Source organism: Canis lupus, chromosome 27 (assembly GCF_003254725.2).
Source record: "Canis lupus dingo isolate Sandy chromosome 27, ASM325472v2, whole genome shotgun sequence".
NCBI classification, from domain to species: domain Eukaryota; kingdom Metazoa; phylum Chordata; class Mammalia; order Carnivora; family Canidae; genus Canis; species Canis lupus.
The window spans coordinates 3522251-3540688 of record NC_064269.1 but is presented as its reverse complement, the minus strand read 5'-3'; the positions used below and the strand labels follow the sequence as shown (position 1 = coordinate 3540688).

The 18438-nt window shown below is 54.6% G+C and overlaps 1 protein-coding gene across 3 annotated transcripts in view; it reads right to left on the bottom strand.

Moving 5' to 3' along the window:
• GALNT6 (polypeptide N-acetylgalactosaminyltransferase 6) overlaps positions 1-18438 on the bottom strand; it is a 35884-nt gene that overhangs the window by 3770 nt on the left and 13676 nt on the right. For all 3 annotated transcript variants that reach the window (XM_025458852.3, XM_025458856.3, XM_025458853.3), the window contains 7 exons: positions 18142-18314; positions 7932-8081; positions 6645-6879; positions 3780-3897; positions 2260-2460; positions 1601-1732; positions 927-1028 (listed from right to left, as the gene is read on the bottom strand). In XM_025458852.3, coding sequence (XP_025314637.1) covers positions 927-1028; positions 1601-1732; positions 2260-2460; positions 3780-3897; positions 6645-6879; positions 7932-8081; positions 18142-18314 — 1111 coding nt within the window. The remainder of the gene's footprint in view (positions 1-926; positions 1029-1600; positions 1733-2259; positions 2461-3779; positions 3898-6644; positions 6880-7931; positions 8082-18141; positions 18315-18438) is intronic.

Genomic DNA, 18438 nt, shown 5'->3' with positions numbered 1-18438 from the left:
TATTTGTGAAATCATGTGGGCTTGATGTGCTGGTTTCTTTGTTTAAAACAAACAAATGTTCACCGATGTACTACCTAAAATGGTCGTGTAGGCCGGTGGTATAGGAAATGGCTTGATGATGACTTGGTCTTGGCTGCATATGCTGGCAGCCTGTGCAGTGGCTCACGCCACTCCTTTCCTTGCTTCGGCTCTGTTCCAAGTGTACTTACCAGACACTGGGCATTCGGGGCAGGCCGAGGGACTGGGTTCCGGGAGGTCACTAGTTAGCCCTCGGGGAAGAGCCGGGGCACTGTAAGGCATGGGGTAAATTCCCAGCATGCCAGGTAACTGTGACACGTCAGTAGATGGTTGTTATTTGGGGTCACTGCTGGGTGACAGAGTCAGAGCAGCAGTTTCTGGGCAGGGGAGGCATTAAAGCTGGGCGTGGGTTTAAGCAAGTGCTCACAGTTTCCATACTTACTCTAAAGCCTCACTCGGCACCTGGCACCCTCTAGGAAGTCTTCCTGATAAACAATCCTGCCCTCCCGCCCCCTCTCTGTCACCTATCGCCAACGCCCAGTGCTCCCCGGGTGTCCCTACCTCATGCCTCAGACCTTGTCTATCTCTGCCATATGTTCCAACTCAGACTGGGAGCTGAGGGCAGGGGCCTATCTCCTTCTCTCCCTGGGTCTCCCGACCCTAATCCTCAGGAAAGGGCTATTTTTGTTTTGAACTCAAGCACACTCCCAGCCGAGCCTGATGTAGGATGCGATCCTATGACCCTGAGATCATGACCTGAGCTGAAATCTAGAGTCAGACACTGAACCGACTGAGCCACCCCGGTGCCCCAGGAAAGGGCTATTTTGAGTGGAGAAGAGGCCTGTAAAGAGGGGTTGTTTCACAAGTGGGCTTCTCTTGGGCCTGCCCGGTGTGGTAGGGCCGGGTACCTGGTTGCCGCCAAGGCCATGGCAGGTGTACATGATGAGGGGCTTCCCCCCGTGGTTGTTCTCCCCCACATCCAGGCACTGGTTGATGCCGAGGTTCCTGATCTGCAGAACGGTGAGAGAGAGGGGAACCGGGATAACACAGTTAGGAATTTTGGGGTTTGCAGTGTGGGGCTCAACTGGTGTAAATGTGCATGGCCGGTGTTCTCCTCTGCTCATGACCCTAGAGGCCTGGAGGTAACAGCGAGGGGAGGCGCTGAGCCCAGAGGCTGGGGGACCTCCCAGGCTGCCAGGTCTCAGAGGAGCCCTCAGTGCGTGGGAATTTCCTCATGAGCAATGATTCTCCGAGAGTGATCCCCGGACCGTCAGCAGCACCTGAAGACTTGTTAGAAATGTCAATTCTCAGGCCCCGTTCCCGTCCTACTGAATCAGTAATCAGCAATCTGTTTTAACGTGCCTTCCAGGTGATTCTGCTGCAGGTGGATGTTTGAGAACCACTGCTTATGGGCTGTTTCCCACTTACAAGTTCTTGGTTAATCTCTAGAAGTCCCAGTGGCCTTTCAGTCTTCCTTCAAAGGGGTGTAGGGAGTGTGCCATCCCTTGTGGGGCGAGTGCTTCTGAACTACCCCTGGGGGTTCCTGTGATGATGGGTGGGCAAGCTGGTTGTTAAGACTTACAGCTCCATAGAGGGTGGGCTTCAGGTCGGGAACAAACATCTCCGGATAGATGTTGTGCAGGAACCAGGAAAAGTTGTGACAGTGTAACTGCTCCCTCAGCTTCAGGCGTTCCGAAATGTCCCCGAAGGATTTCTGTCAACGAAGCCAGCCCCCAAAGGGTCAGTTCCACCGGGCCTGACCTGCCCGTATGGCTGAAGTAGCCCAGAGGTTCTGCGGTCACTTGCTCCCAGAACGGGTCTCCTGCTCATTCCTGGTCAGCACCTGTTGGGGCTACTGGCTTATCCCATCTAACCGACCCCCCCCCCCTTGGCCTCCTTCCTCCCCCATCTCCCGGGACTTCCCTATCCGTCTTCTCCCAGACCTCAGTTCTGAGCCCTCTCAGAGCAAAGCCCTTCCTCCTGGAAGAGGTTCTTCAAATCTTTTTCCCTCCTCTCCTAAAAGATGCCAGGACTCTCGGGGGGGGGGGGGGGGTAACAGAAGCTCCTGTCCTCAGTGCTAGCCTTCAAGCTCTGGCCTCCCTGAGCTCACGGGGTCTGAGGGGTGATGGGAGGCACCAGGTAGTAGAGACGTGCGGATTTCTACCATTAAGTCCCTGATGAGGGTCTGGGATGCTACACTGCTCTTCACCCAAACACCTCCCAAGCGCCCTTTCCTCTCACCTCTTGGGCCATCTTTGCTGCCTGCATGTTTCTCCGATAGAAAATCTCCTTGTAGTTATCCATCCAGACCTCAGCCAGGCGCACTTGGTTGCGAGCAATGACACTGACACCCTTGGGGAAGGTGTGGGGACTCTTGGTACGGAACACATGGCCTACCACAGAGCAGGGGATGATCTCCAGCTGGCCCCCACATTGCCACACCTGCCAAAAGAAGACAAGAGATAGAGCCTTGAGGGGTGGGTAGGGGGTCACTGTCCCCCCAAAGCAGCTCTGTTCTATTCCCAGGGTGTGAGGGTCCCAGGTCTAAGGACTCAGGGAAATGGTGCTCTCTCCTAGAAAAAAGGACATCGACCAGGATTCTTCGTAGGCCCATGACTATGTAATCCCTGGCTCTATGATGGTAGTTCAAGGCTGATTCAGGCCAATGGAAATCTGCAGGGTGCTCCGGGTTGTCAGAGCCCACATTGGAGAAAAAACAGCTGGCTAACTTTGTGTCTGTATACCTACTCCGAGCTCCGGCCACTTGGCTTGTTGACCTGGAAATGTGATTTTATCGGCTCACCCAGGTGTTACTGGAAACCCAAGCTCCCTCAAATCAAGATGGACTTGTGACCCAACTAGAGCATTGGCGCATCAATTATAGCAAGGACGTCAGTTTCCGGGTGGGCTGTGGTAGTCACCTGGGCCGTTAGCACATTAGCTTCCTGAGAGAGACTCAACAGCGGTCGGAGGCTCATGGATGAGCCTAGAATCAGAACCCTGGGAGTTCCGGTGACTGACCTGGTGCCCCTTCTCTATGCTAGTGGGCTGGTTTAAGACACGCCCCCCCCCCACATCCGGGTCCTCTCTTTTTTACATTTTATGTTAGTAGATGTGTTGTTATTCGGTTTACTACAGCAGCAGCAGAAATACGTGATCATAGTCATAACAACACAGGCACCAGAGACACGCTTGGTGTGTGCCAGGCACCGTGAGAAGTCACTTCGTAAATGAGCTCATCTGCTCGCTAATGACCCCAGCGTGGGGGTTCATGTGGACGGCACGGAGAGGAAATCTTTCTTCCTCACCCAATCCTGGTTTGCCTTACTCCTGGAACCCTCAGTTGTGGGGTCCACCAGGGTTTGGGCCTCCATCTTCAGCGATGCAGGGTTTGCTGGGGGGGACACTTCAGAGGCCACCAGGGCCTGTGTCCTCTGACCTGCTGGCTGATCTTTCCCACCCTCATCCTAACACTTTTCCCACAGACCTCAAGAAAGATGTCACCAGGCCCCAGATGTCTGGTTCCCCTAAGACATTCTGGTAATTTGTTCTAAGTTGTCCACTCGGATCCCCAAAGCCCTACTGCTACGGACAGGGGTGGGGGGAGCAGAGGAAAGGTGATGCCACGACGGGAAAGAGCCACCCTTTTAGGTCCAGCTCCAGATGTCACATCCCTGAGGCTGCCACCGCCTGGGAGACAGGGGCTCGGGCTGGGCTCCCCGGGAGGCCGTGGCTCCCCCCCAAGCCCTCCTCACTCTCACCCGGAAGGACATTTCCACGTTCTCCCCTCCCCAGATCTCCATCTGATTATCATAGGTACCGATGTGCTCAAAGTAGGACTTGGAGATGGAGAAGAGGCCGCCGGCAAACGTCGGGGATCTGGAGAGACAGAGGGAGAAGCATGTGCATCTTTCAGGGGGAAGCCGGGCCACCCACGGCCGCCCCCGCCGCAGCCACCACCCCGGGTCACTCATTCAGCCCAAGTGTCCCGGGCTTCACTGGGCTCTTCCCCCCTCCTGGCCCGTCAAGCCCCAGGAGGCGAGCATCACCGTCCGCGGAGAGGCACCCGTTCACGGGCCGTGGGGACCCACGGGGCGCAGCCACGCGGCCCAGCGCGCTGTCGTGGGAGCTCGGTCCCCGCCGCCTGCGGCAGAGGCAGCAAAGTTCTAGAGCATCACAGACCCTCAGTTGTCAGAGCTGCGCGGAGCTGTCTTCGGAAGGGGGAGCAAACCGCGAACGAATGAGCCGGGAGGGACCCCATTCTGTTTCGGAACCCCGGGCCTTCCCACGGACTCGAGAGCCCGTGCTCGGGGGCCCCGGCCGCTGCGCGGGCATCGGAGGTGACAGGTGACAGGCGCTCCTGGAAGCAGTAGAGGGGACGTGGAGGCAAGCTCAGGTGGGGCCGTGGGAGCGTCTGCAGGCTCCAAGGAGGGAAGGCCCCGCCAGCCCTTGGCATCCCGCCCGGTCAGCCGGGCTTTGGACGGGGCTTCGGGGCCCTCGGTGGGGGGCTCCGTGTGCTACGGCCCAGCAGGCCTCCTCCAGGGCTCCCCCGACTCATGGGCCAAGGAGCCTGGCCCGGCGTCAACCTGCGGCTGCTCCCGTCACTGCTCCGGGCAGGAGCTGCCTCCCAGAGCCACTTTCCAGAAGGAATTTCAATCAGAAGACCCTCATGCTCAGGCAGGCTTTCTGGCTTCCCCCAGGCACTCCGAGCACCCCGAATGAGTCCTGGGGAGGCCCGGGGAGCGCGGGGCTCGGATGAGCACTGTGCAGCTCTCTGCTGCTTCTGGGGGGTGTCTCTGACCGGCCCGTCTCTTGGCCTTGAGAGGCTTCTCTGCCCAAGATGACCTCCGGGCATAAACCCTGCCCGGGGAGCCTCCGTGCAGCCCCACACCCAGTCCACTTCCGGAGACACCCTGTTTTTCCTTCTGGGCCCCTTACCTCTCCCCTTGGCCACCCGTGAGCTCTGAGAGTGGGGGATGGGAGGGGACTGCCTGCCGGCCTCCTGGCGGGGGTGCTGTGCAGAATGCCTGGGGGGACCCCACACGCGGGGGCACTGAGCCCAGGGAGCAAATTCATGCCTCAAACACTGGAGCTTTGTCTTCTGCTTGCGTGGTCCTCGGACATTGGAGCAGGGGACAGCAGTGATGGGCGGGGAGCAGGTGCCTGGCTCCCCGGTTTGAGGGGGGGGGGCTCAGCTGTCGAGCACAGCAAACAAAAGACCTCCGTGAAACAAGCAGAGGGCCGATGGGGAGTTCAGATTTCTTTTCTCTCTCCTGCCTAATCTCTTCTTCTTTCCCCCTGTGGTTGCTTCTTTTCCTCCTTCTAGTGGAGACGGAGCAGCTGGCCGGCCAGGATCCACGGGGCTGCTCCCTTGGGTACCCACGGGTGCACTTCACTGAGGCTCTGGGCAGCAGTTCTGAGGCTGTGGGCCTGGGGCGGGGGACGAGCTCACCCTCTCCTTTCAGGCCTTCCCTCTTACCCTCTGCTCCCCGCATCCCCAACCTCTGCTTCCCTCCATCCCTGGTGTACGTTCGGTTAAATTTCCCGGCCAGTGTGGGAAAACAATGACACAGGCGATCCCAAACCAGGGGATTCTCTAAAAGTCACTGCCCAGCTCAGTTTGGCTGAGACACCTGTTCAAATAAACTTGTGGGGGCGCCTGGCTGGCTCAGTCGGTAGAGCATGCGACCCCTGGTCTCAGGGTCGTGAGTTCAAGCCCCATGGTGGGCGCGGAGTCTACTTAAAAACAATGAATAAATAAAACGACATAAACTTGTGATCTCTAGCAACACCACGGGTGACGTGGAGAGGGAAGGAGGGGGTGGGTGAGCGAGCGGCAGACCCAGCTGGGCACGAAACAGTGGGTGAGCTTTCAAGTCTCCGCCCTATAGGTCAGGGGTGGGCAAACTATGGCCTACAGGCCGAAGCTGGCCTCATTTCATAAGGCTCTGGGCAAAGAATGAGTTTTCACACTTTCAACGGTTGTTAAACAAAAACAAGCCAACAAGGAATAATATGCAACAGGCTGTCCGCAGCTGGCAGAAACTAACTTCCTTGCTATCTGGCCCCCTCGCGGAGAAGTTCAGGGCAACTGTGACAGCGCAGACAGTGGAACCCTTGTCTGTTTGCTTTCAATAGGTTTTTAGTCTTTGCAAAGACTCCCGGTGACCTGGGAGTCCACGCCTCCCCGTGACAAGGGCGATTCCACAGTGGCCTCTACGCCCCATCTCCCGGGGCCTCTGCATGGCCCGGTCATGCCCTTCTACGTGCAGGGGGGAATAAATAGAGGCAACAAGTGAGGCCCTTAGTCGGCGCCTGGCCCACGGTGAGAGGTGAAGAAGGGCCAGCGGTGGTGGGAGGCGGAGCAGGGCCGCGGGTGGGGCGCGGGCTGGGTCCGGCCGCCGGGATGGGCATGCTCACTCCACCGTGTGCTACTGCATCATCTGGGGCCGCTGCCCATCCCTAGGAGGCCGTGCTCTCACCTGTGAAACAGGCTAATGCCAGCCCCCAGCTCGGAGGGGACGAGTAAGGGAAGTGTGTCACATGCTTCATGGAGCGCCCCATACGCGCGGGCCTAAGACGGTCCCTGGGAGCCGGCTCGGGGCTCGGTAGGCTCTGGTCCTTACTTGATGGGGTAGGTCTCATCCTTGCGCCTCTGCTTCTCGTGGGCAGGGATAGCCTCCCAGCCGAAGGTCAGGCTCCAGTCAAAGTTGCCACGGCTGTGGACTCTGCCCCTCTGGACGGGCTTGGAGAACTCAAAAGTGTTCAGGTCGATGGTGACGATGTCCGGGCTCACCACCACCGTCTCATCCTCAGCGATGCGAGCCAGGAGCGGCTCCAGCCAGCCATGGAAGCACTCACCTGCAGTGGGGACCAGGAGTCGGCAGTCAGGGTCGGCCCGCGGCTGAGCCCATGCCCCATGCCAGCAGGGAGGCTCGGGAAGACCAGAGAACCTTCCGCAGACTCCCCGGGGTTAGAGACACACAGGCAAGCTCCACAGTTGTAGAAAGCAGAGAGAGATTTCCTGAGACGCTCCTGTCCACCCTCCCTCACCCAACCCAAAGGTGGAGGTGACTTCGAAGGGAAGAGTGGAGCTCTCAGGGGAGTAATGTGGTCAACTCAAATGATGCAAACCACGGGGAAGGCCCTGGGTGGGGGACCCACCCTTCAGGGTTTCCAGCTTATCTACTCAATCAGCCCTTCTCACTCACATGTGGATTTCAGAAAGGGGGGGGTACCCCCTTTCCCCAGGGGACCAAACCTCAAGCTCCAGCTCCAGCTGTGGAACAAGCATCCCTTCCACTGCTCTAGCCCCTTGGGATTTTCAGTAAACTGCACAGATTACTGTATTTGGCCTTTGGAATAGTTAATCTTGTTGGTGAGTAAAGTCTGGTCTCCTCATTCCCATTTTACAAATGGGGAAACTGAGGCTCAGTTACTGGCAGAGCCAGGAGGCAAACCCAGGTCTCCTCACTCTGAATCTAGCGCTTTCCCTAACATATCACCACTTTCGGGGAACAGATTCTTCCCAGACAACGGTGGGGAGGTGTTGGCTTTTGGGGCAAAGGGGAGGCCTCTGTGGCTCCGCGTGGCTCTAGGGGGAAGCTCCACACAAACCAGTTCCCAGTGGTGACGAGTGGGCTCTCTGAGGGGCTGAGCTCAGAATGAGGTACAGAGCAAGCGGGGGGGGGGGGGGGCGGCGGAATCTAGGCTCCAGAGCACACGCCCTGTGACTGCGGGGCGCCAATTATTTTAGGGCCTTGTGCATCTGCCGATCAAACATCCCTGGGATAGGGATGAGCAGAGGGCATGAGAAGCTGGAGTGAGTCCCAAGCCACCCCGAGCCCCAGAGCAGCAGGGGTCCCGTGAGGCACCCTCAGGCCTCCCGGGTGCCAGGCTGGTCTCGTACTCACAGTGGGCATCCAGGAAGGTGAGCACCTGCGCCTGGGCCACGCTGGCCCCCAGCAGCCGGGCGGTGATCAAGCCCTTCCGCTCCTCCTGCCGCACCACCCTCACCACCTGCAGCTTCTTCACGTACTGCTCCAGCTGCTCCTTTAAGTATTCTGGAAGGGACAGCGACATTGGTGCCAGCTCATCACTGTGTCGCCAACCTGCCGGGAGCACCCAGCGTGCAGGCCCGCGTGCGGCCCCCTGCCAGCCGGGCCCCCCGCGCCGGGAGACTGCTCCGCCGCTCCCACCCTGGGCCCATCTACCCAGGAACCCCTCTAAGCAGGGCCAGGACCCGGGGTTGGGTTCCTCTGGTCTCAAAATTAAGTATAAACTGCCACCAAAGGCTCTCAGCGGCCCCTTGGTCTCTGCCTCTTCTTAGCTACCATCTTTCGGAACCGTGACCCAGTCTCCTGGCCCTTCCGCACCCGGGGTGGTGGCATCATCTCTCAGGAGCTGTGACTCCCCGCCTCCCGGGCTCTGCCGAGTGAGCGACAGGCACACACACGCAAATGGTGATTCCTGGCTTGCTGGTCAGCAGCAAGAAGTCGTGCTCTAATCCTCTTTATTAACTCCTCCGCATGGAGAAATCTTTAAGAAGATGAAAAGAGACGGAGCAGCTTTTTTACTAAATTAAAAAAACGTGGGGATCCGGGGTGGCTCAGTCGGTTAAGCATCTGCCTTCGGCTCAGGTCATGATCCCGGGGTCCCTGGATCGAGCCCCGTGTCGGGCTCCCTCCTTCTCCCCGTCTCCCTCTGCTCCTCCCTGCCCTGCTTGTGCACGCTCCTTCTCTCTCTCAAATAAATAAATAAAATCTTAAAAAATAAAATAGATTAAATAAAGCATGTACCAAGTGTCCACCCCGTGCCGGGCACAGTGGTGAGCCTGCTGCCCAGGACGTGGCGAGCGACTGCAGGTAGGTGATCAGTGACCTGCCAGCGGCAGTGCAGGGCTGGGGGAGCCTGCCATGGGCACAACCGTCCCGAATGTGGGGGGAGGGATAGCTCTGCTGAGATCTCCAGCTCCTTCTGAGCAGGGGCTTACTTCATGACCCTGTTATTCATTCTGAAATCCTCAGGGCTTTCAGAACAGCTCTATTCTGAAACAATCCATCTTGAAACATATTCCAAGTCTTACTTCTGGTTTTTAACTGCTGTATGGTTTATCCGTGCCGCTGTTCTGTTCCTGGCTGTGCAGAATGGAGTTGCCTAGAGTTTCAGAAGAGGTGGTGAGGGCAGGCGCCACAGGTGAGTGTGGCCGCCCTGTTTGGGGTTGTGGGATCAGCCCAGTGCATAGGCCCTGCTTCAAAGGCAGTGATAACAAATGTAGGGCCTCAAATCAATCAATTTTGGGGGTGTGTGATTCATTTTCCTCTCTCTCTCCCCCCCATACACATACCCACATGCTATGCCCAAATGCTTGAGCACCTACCATGTGCCAGTCATTGAACCAGGTTCTTGCATGTTGACTTTCTTACTTAATCTTTTCTACAAAGATTAAAATGTTCTGAAATCTGGGCATTGTTTCTGATGTTTAGGAGTCAAAATCAGCCTCATTTGGCATCTTCAGTCCAGCACTTAGTAAAACACGTGCTAACACACTGCCCGGTTGCCAGACATCACCCAGGGCAGGGACCGGCCTGGTCGTGCCCTGAGGAAGCTTCTGGATTCATAATCCAACTACAGTCCCAAGTACTGGCTCTAAAAGGGAGGAGGAGGGGGGAGCACCAACCAGGAGCCTCACCTTCTCAGCATGAGGTTCATGTTTCCCCTGAGAACTAGCTTAACTGTGCTCAGAGGAAATTCATGGTGGTGGAGATAACCTAAGGACAAAGCATCATAGGAAGTGGGTTTTGTGGTAAGAGACTGAGAAGCGCTGAACCCCAGGGGGTGCTAAGCAATACAAAGCCCTTCTCCCACGCCTTCCTTCCAGTCTCAGGGGGTCAGGCTGGACCTGGGGATTCTGAGCATGAGCCTCAGGCCCTTCTAGGGGAGTGAGACAACTCCCCTCAGTAACTGCTGTCCTTCCTGTCACACCCCTGGATCCACTGGACATATGCCCGGGAGATGAGAACCGCGAAGTGTGGAGACACAGGCAAACCCATCCATACTCTCTTATGTCCCCTAGGCATTAACCTTCTAACTCAGGTTCAACAACCCACCAGCCCAACACAGTTCCATTCCTCCTGACTGGGGTCTATGAGACTCCTGGGAACCTCTAATACACATGCATCACTCAGTCCCACGGTGTGAAGTCGCAGATGGCTCCTAGGGTTTTTCTACTGGCCTTGCCATCTTCACCTGGGTGTGGAACAGAACCACAAACCTAACACGCCCAAAATGCAACTACAGACTGCCTGCCAACCTGCCTTGTCTCGTCTTCCGGCTTCAGTACGTGGTACCAGCATTCCTCTGGCTGCTTTAACCCAGGAGTTGCTGCATCCTTCCCTTTTCTCACCCATCACAATCAGCCCGTCGGCCAGTACTGATGCTCATGCTCTCTCAAATAAATAAGCTCTTTTTTGAAAAAAAAAAAAAAAAAAAAAGAATAAAATATCTAGGAATAAATTTAACCAAAGAGGTGAAAGACCTATATTCTGAAACCTATAAGACATTGTTGAAACAAATGGCAGATGACACAAGTAAATAGAAAGATACACCACCTTTGGATTGGAATAGTGAATATTGTTAAAATGTCCATACTATGGGCAGCCCGGGTGGCTCAGCGGCTTAGCACCGCCTTCGCCCCAGTGTGTGATCCTGGAGATCGGGGATCGAGTCCCACGTCGGGCTCCCTGCATGGAGCCTGCCTCTCCCTCTGCCTGTGTCTCTGCCTCTCTGTCTGTTTCTCATGAATAAATAAATAAAATCTTTTTAAAAAAAGTCCATACCACCCAGAGCAACCTAGAGATTCCATGCAGTCCCCACCAAAATGCCAGTAGCACTTTCTGCAGAACTAGAACAAATGATTCTAAAATTTGCATGGCACACCACCGATCCCAAATAGCCAAACCAATCTTGAGAAAGAATAACAAAGATAGAGGTAGCAAAATTACAGATTTCAAACTGCAAGCTAGTGTGTTTAAAGCACAAAAATAAACACATAGATCAATGGAACAGAATACAGAGCCCAGAAATAAACCCAAGCTTATATAGTCAGCCTATGACAAGGGGGCACAATTATACAATGCAGAAAAAAAACACCTGTCTCTTCAATAAATGGTGTTGGGAAAACTAGACAGCCATATGCAAAATAATGAAACTGGACCTCTTTCTTATACCTTACACAAAAATGAAATAAAAATGGATTGAGGTCCCAAACGTAAGACCTGAAATCATAAAATTCCTAAAAAAAATAGGTGGTAATCTCTTGAACTTCACCTTCAGCAATATTTTTCTGGATATGTCTCCCTAGGCATATTTCCCCAGGGAAACAAAAGCAAAAATAAACAATTGGGACTACATTAAACTATAAAGCTTCTGCACAGAAAAGGAAACTATCAACGAAATAAAAATGAAACTCCCTGAAAGGGAGAAGATATTTGCAAATGATATATCTGGTAAAGAACTGATATCCAAAATATATAAAGAAGTCATACAACTCAACACTGAAAACCAAATAATCTGATTAAAAAGTGGGCAGAGGGGGCACCTGGGTGGCTCAGTGGTTGAGCGTCTGCCTTCGGCCCAGGGCGTGATCCTGGAGTCCCGGGATCGAGTCCCGCATCGGGCTCCCTGCATGGAGCCTGCTTCTCCCTCTGCCTGTGTCTCTGCCCCTCTCTGTGTATCTCTCATGAATAAATAAATAAAATCTTAAAAAAAAAAATAAGTGGGCATCTTCTTTTCCAAAGAAGACAGACAGATGGCCTACAGACACATGAAAAAAAAAGATGCTTAACATCACTCATCATCAGGGAAATGCAAATCAAAATCACAACGACATATCACCTGATACGAGTCAGAATGGCGAGTATCAAAAAGACAAGAAATAAGTGTCGGTGACGATGTGGAGAAAAGGGAACCCTGTGCACTGTTGGTGGGACCAGACACTGGTGTAGCCATCATGGAAAACAGAATGGAGGTTCCTCAGGAAACTAAAAAAAAAGAAGTACCAAACAATCCATTAATTCCACTTCTGGGTATTTACCTGAAGAAAACAAAAATGCTAATTTGAAAAGATACATGCACCCCTATGTGTACTGCAGCATGATTCACAACCACCAACATATGAAAGCAACCCAAGTGTCCACTGGTTGATGAAGGCACACAGGTGTGGTATATATACACAAGGAATATTGCTCAGCCATCAAAAGTAATGAAATCTTGGCATCTGTGACAACATAGATGGACCTAGAGGTAAAACGTTAAGTGAAATAGGTCAGAGAATGACAAATATTGTATGACGTCACTCATATGTGGAATCTAAAGATGTAATTTTTCTATTTGTTTTAGAGATAGAGAGAGTGAGCATGAGCGAGGGGAGGAGCAGAGGAAGAGGGAGAAGCAGACTCTGCACTGAGCGCACAGCCTGATGCGGGACTCGATCCCAGGACCCTGAGATCATGACCTGAACTAAAACCAAGATTCAGAGGCTCAACGGACTAAACTACCTACGCACACCACTCACACGTGGAATCTAAAAACTAAAACAAACAACAACAAAAAGAGAAAGAGTCGGGATGCCTGGGTGGCTCAGCAGTTGAGCGTCTGCCTTTGGCCCAGGGCGTGATCCTGGAGACCCGGGATCGAGTCCCACGTTGGGCTCCCTGCATGGAGCCTGCTTCTCCCTCTGCCTGGGTCTCTGCCTCTTTCATGAATAAATAATTAAAATCTTTAAAAAAAGAGAGAGAAAGAATCATAAATATTGAGAACAAACCAGTGGTTGCTAAAGGGGAGGGGGTAGAGGGATAGGTGAATAGATGAAGGGGATTAAGAGGTACAAACTTGGGGGATCCCTGGGTGGCTCAGCAGTTTAGTGTCTGCCTTTGGCTCAGGGCGTGATCCTGGAGTCCCGGGATCGAGTCCTGCGTCGGGCTCCCTGCGTGGAGCCTGCTCCTCCCTCTGCCTGTGTCTCTGCCTCTCTCTCTCTCTGTGTATGTATGTGTGTGTCTCATTAATAAATAAATAAAATCTTAAAAAAAAAAGAGGTACAAACTTTTAGTTCGAGGACAAGTCATGGAGACGAAACGCACAGCATGAGGAATATATATCACAATATGTAGTAATATTGTCATAACTTTGGTGACAGATGGCAGGCATTTCATGATGTATATAACCGTCCAGTCACTGTGTTATGTGCCTGAAACTAACACAATATTGTACGTCAACTACACTTCAATCAAAAATTCAAAAAGGAAGGAAATCTTGACGCGTGCTAAGACACGGACGAACCTTGAAGACATGATGCTAAGTGGAATAAACCGGGAACGAAAGGACAAATACCGAATCATTGCTCTTCTAGGAGGTACTCAGAGTAGTCAAGTTGACAGAGGCAGAAAATATAATGCTGGTTGACAGGGTTGGGGGAAGGAGGGCGGAGGGAACCATTGTTTAAAGGGGACAGAATTTCAGTTTGGGAAGAGGAAGGAGTTCTGGTGATGGATGGTGGCGATGGTTTCACAGTATGAAGGTATTAAATGCCACTGAGTGGTGCACTTAAAAATGGTTAAGATGGTAAATGTTATGATATGCATATTTTACCACACACGCACACACACGCACACACAATCCAAACACTGATCATTGCTCACAAAGGTCTTGTGACTCAGTTTTGTGAGTCACCTCTTAAGCTTTTTCTTTTAAAGATTTTATTTATTCTTGAGAGAGAGAGAGAGAGAGGCACAGGCACAGGCAGAGGGAGAAGCAGGCTCCACGCGGGGAGCCGGACGTGGGATTTGATCCCGGGTCTCCAGGATCACGCCCTAGGCTGAAGGTGGTGCTAAACTGCTGGGCCAAAAAAAAAAAACAAAAAACAAAACAAAAAAAACAAACCACTGGGCCCCCCGGGCTGCCCCCTTAAACTCCCTTTGTACCATTGGCACACGTAGCTTCAGGGCCTTTGCCGTTCCCTTTGCAGGGGGACCAGTCAGAGGAGCCTTTCCTGGCTACCTTGACTCAAAGAGCTCCCGGATTATTCCCTGGCCCATCACCCTGCATTCTTTTTTTTTTCTTCTTTTTCCTCTAATTTTTCAGAGCACTTATTTCCTGCAAGTATTTGTTTTCTGCCTTTCCCATTAAAAAAGTAAGCTGTAGGGGTGCCTGGTGGCTCAGCTGGTTGAGCGTCTGCTTTCGGCTCAGGTCATGATCCTGGGGTCCTGAGATGGGGCCCCACATCCGGCTCCTTGCTCAGCGGGGAGCCTGCCTCTCCCTCCCCCCTCTGCTCCTGTTCTCTCTCACTATCTCTCTCTCTCTCAGATAATAAATAAAATATTTTAAAAAAGGAAAAGTAAAGCTCTAAGAAGATGGAGACCTTGCCCAACCTGTTCACTGCTGTACGTACCCCCATGGCCTGGCACAGGGTGTGCTACCTGGGAGGTAACTAAGAAAAATATTTATTAAGCAAATCAGAGAATGCCTGGCTTTGTTTACTCTTCTCTTGTGGGCTGTCCCACTCTTCTCAGCTTCTGAAAAATCTAGAAAACAACAACAGAAAGCCTTTCTTGTAATCAGGACTTCCTCATTCATCCCTCCTGTTTTGTTTGTTTGTATTCTATTTCCATGCCCATCTGTGTTCTATCCAGCCTTGAGTCTAGCTGCAACGGGGAAATTTTTCTTGATTAATCCACTTGGAAGGATAAAAGGAGAAATAAGCAAGTACGACACCCCTTGGGGGCACACTGCAAGTCACTGGTCCAGAAAGAACAGGAGGACACGGGGCCATATCTTCAAACCTGATTAGAATCAAGATTCACTGTCGGCCGCTTTCCATTTCCAGGTGGAAGCAGTAGAGCAGCAGACGCAATTGACAGGTGGAAGCGGAATTTCTCTACGGGCAGGAACAGAAGAAAACGGCGACGCCAGGACACAGAGTTCCTATAGAGAGGCCTTCTGATATCATAAACCAGGACAGAGGTAGGAGATAGAGGTGACAAAGCGACTTTACCGGTTGAGAAACACACTGGAAGTTGTGATCCAGCTACAATCGGAGGCTTTGAAACGACTCCCGACCTGCAGGACTTGGGAGTCTCGGAGGCCCTGAGAGGCCCGGCTGCTCCGCTTCCGCGCAGCAAGGGGAGATGGAAGTGGGGGGAAGCCCGAGCTAGTCCAAAGTGCTCTCCAAACGCCTCTGCCCCGGCTGTCACCATGTGTTTCCCCAACGGCGGGGCTCCCCTTCCTACTGTACCCCGCGCTGGCCAACGCCAACTCCTCACTCCTCTCTCTCGGGGACTTGCTCACCTCCTAAGGGTCCGGCCCTGGTGTGTCTGATTACCTCTCATCCGTCTAGCAAATCCCCACAGGGTGGAAGCCTAGGTTATCTCCTCCTCAAGCCTGCCCAAGGGGCGGGACAGGGCTTTCCGCACAGGGGTGCCCTGTTGGGGGCACGGCGCACCCATGGGCCTCCAGGGCCGCTTTCAAGAAGCCTGCGGAGTGTGCCAGACCCGAGCGGACCTGGAAGGAAATCCGTGCCCGGGCTTCGGACTCCAAAGTGGGGAAGAAACAGCTCCCTGGCCTGGCACCAGGCCCCGGCGCCCCCAGCCCGGTGTCACACGCGTGTACCTGCGGGCGGCGCCAGGAGGAGGGCAGGAGGGCACGGTCGCCGTGTTTCTGCAGAGACACGGGCCTGGTCCGTGCGCGTGCCCCGAGCCCGTTGATCTGATCAAGCCGTCGGGCGGGTGGGAAACTCTATCCTGCCGTGGACCGTGGAGATTTCTGAGCACAGATCTGAGGTTTTCCCTTTCCCCCACTGACCTGAACGCTGCTGCCAGTGTCTCTGGAGCCTGAGAGCCCGGGGGTGGGGGTGGGGTGGGGGGTCGTTATCGGAGGGTCTGTAAATCGCCTGGCATTACACGCGGCCCTGCGCACACTGACGTGGCGACCGTCCGCTCTTCTACGGGGGGCTCAGCTCTTAACAGGTTCTCACAGAGGCCAGGGTGCAAAGGAAAAAGAAAAGAACAACTGCTTTACGTTTTCCAGGCGGGGGATTCCGGGTTCCTGGAACGGGCTCTAAGACAGCCACAGAGAATGGGAGCGCGTGTCCGGTGGCCCGACCGGGGGACAGGCCGTTCGGAGAAGCCCGCCCACCGGGCACACACTGCCATGCCCGTGGTGCCCGTGCCAGCCCGCCGGTATGTCACTTGCGCTGCCTGGTGGGAAGAGCTGTCCCTTGCGGATGCACAAAATTCTGGACGGCAACTTCCACCGCATGTGATTCAAGGCAAGCGGCCTCTGCAGGATGGGTGCGCAAGGCCTGCGAGAGAAGGGTCTCCAGAGACCCCAGTTTGAGAGGAGGGGCAGGTGATACACTTGCTCTCGGTGCAACCATCCCATTGCAACTGAGATTCCCTGCAGGACCCCCCGACGCCCCCCCATCTCGGCTAAAGTCTTCATTCCTCCAGGAAGACCAATCCCCAGCTCCTTGTCCACTAGGCCCTACCATTGCACCCCTGATACCCGTCTGCCCTTGCTTTTGTTAAGGGCTGCTGCTGGGTGTCTGTCCTCCCCGGGGAAATGCGAACACCCGGAAGACACGGACTCGGGGGTGCTCACACTCAGCTCCCCCCCCCCCCATTTCCGTTTGTTGGCATCAGCCTTACTCTAGGGCAGGAGGGAGACTGGGCAACAAGGCAAGGAGAGAGCAGAAAACCCGAGTGGCCCCAGGGCGTACACTGGGCCGTGTGGGATCAGTTCCTGCCCGGGAGAAGGGGCCCTGGGGGCCAAGCCAGGGGAGCCACAGATGCCATGTGCCGCAGGGGGAGACGCCAAGCCTAATGAGGACACACTGGTCCCACAGCCCCCGTCCTCCTGCCGGCCCCTCATCCCACTCTCAAGTGACTCTAAGACCTTCCTCTCTGGAGTGGGGGGTCCCCTGCCTCCCTTCCTGACGCTGACCCTCCCCCAAAGCCATCATCCCTTCTAAGACAAGGTCATTCTCCAGCTTAAACACCGAGGACTCCTCGTTCTTTTGTCCCAAATAAATACTCTTAGCCTGGCACGAATTTCAATTCAACATAGTTTTAGTGTCATTTCCTACAAGAGGCGTAAGCTTCAGGCACATCAAACCTCTGAATTTTTCACAGCCACACCTACGTCCCCAGGACTCTGCTTATGCCATTCCCTCGGAGATGACACCCTGGGGCGCGTTGCTCCCACACAAAGAAAACCCTGCAGCTACTGCCTATGGAGCTCGTACTCTGCTAAGTTCCCTGTGGCGCCTGAATGATCTCACTTATCCCCCTTCTCTGATCCCTGGACCAGCACGTGAGGGAGTCGGTCCTCTTCATCTTTGGGAAAGGAAACTGAAGATCAGAGAGGGTAAGCATCTTGCCCAAGGTCACAGAGCTGGGAAGCGTCAGAGCTAGGATCTGAATTCCTCAAGTCCGAGCTCTTTCATGTTTGCTGGGGGTGTGCTCTGGGCCACACGGCTGTGACTGGTGCTGCAAGCGGCCTCTGACCTACGTGGGTTGTTGGCCTTCTCGGGGCAGGTCCGTCCCATTTGTCAGTGTATCCCCCATGCCGAGGTCAATGCCAGGCAGCCTACTCAGTCGATGTTAGTGGCATTTCCTTAAAGGGTGGAAGTCTGGGCAGCGACCTCACTTACCTCTCACCAACTACGGCAAAGAGGGCCTGGGGGGTAGATTCTTTCCAGAGTGGAAGAGTGCTCCAGCAGCGGGGGGAGGCCCGTCTCCACCCACTGCCCTGACTTCGCCCAGCGTTTCTGGCTTGGGGTTGGGCTTGGCAGCTCTAAGGGTCTTAGAAGTCAGAAATGCAGAGCTTTCGGAGCTCACAGGCCGAAGCGGGGATACAATTCAGGCTCTGGGAATGTGGTCTACCGCCTGCCCCCGTCCCCTGCCTTCCTCCCCATCACCTGCACCTGCCTTCGCCCGGCTCCTGGCGTTCCTGGTGAGCAGGGGGGCCAGGAAGCGGGTGTGAGGCTCGCTGCTCCCCGAGAGAGCCCACCCTCTTTCCCAGAGGCCGGGGGCACACCGGCCCCCTCCTCAGGGCCCCCTCCAACCTCACCATCAGTGCTGGCGTCATCCACCAGTATGATCTCCTTCAGCAGGATGGCAGGTGTGGTGTGTAGGACGCTGTACACCGTTCGCAGCAGCGTGGACCAGGCCTCGTTGTGAAACACAATGACGACGCTGGTGGTGGGCAGCGGAGGACAGCGGCGGAACTTCTGGTCCACACATCTGGAAGGATGCAAGCGTAGAGGTGGCTCTCCGGGTCCCTGGGGGCTCCAGGGGCGGCGAGGCTCGCCCACAGGTTGCCACAACCATCCTCTGCTCTCTGCTGCCCACGCCTGCCTCGCTCTGG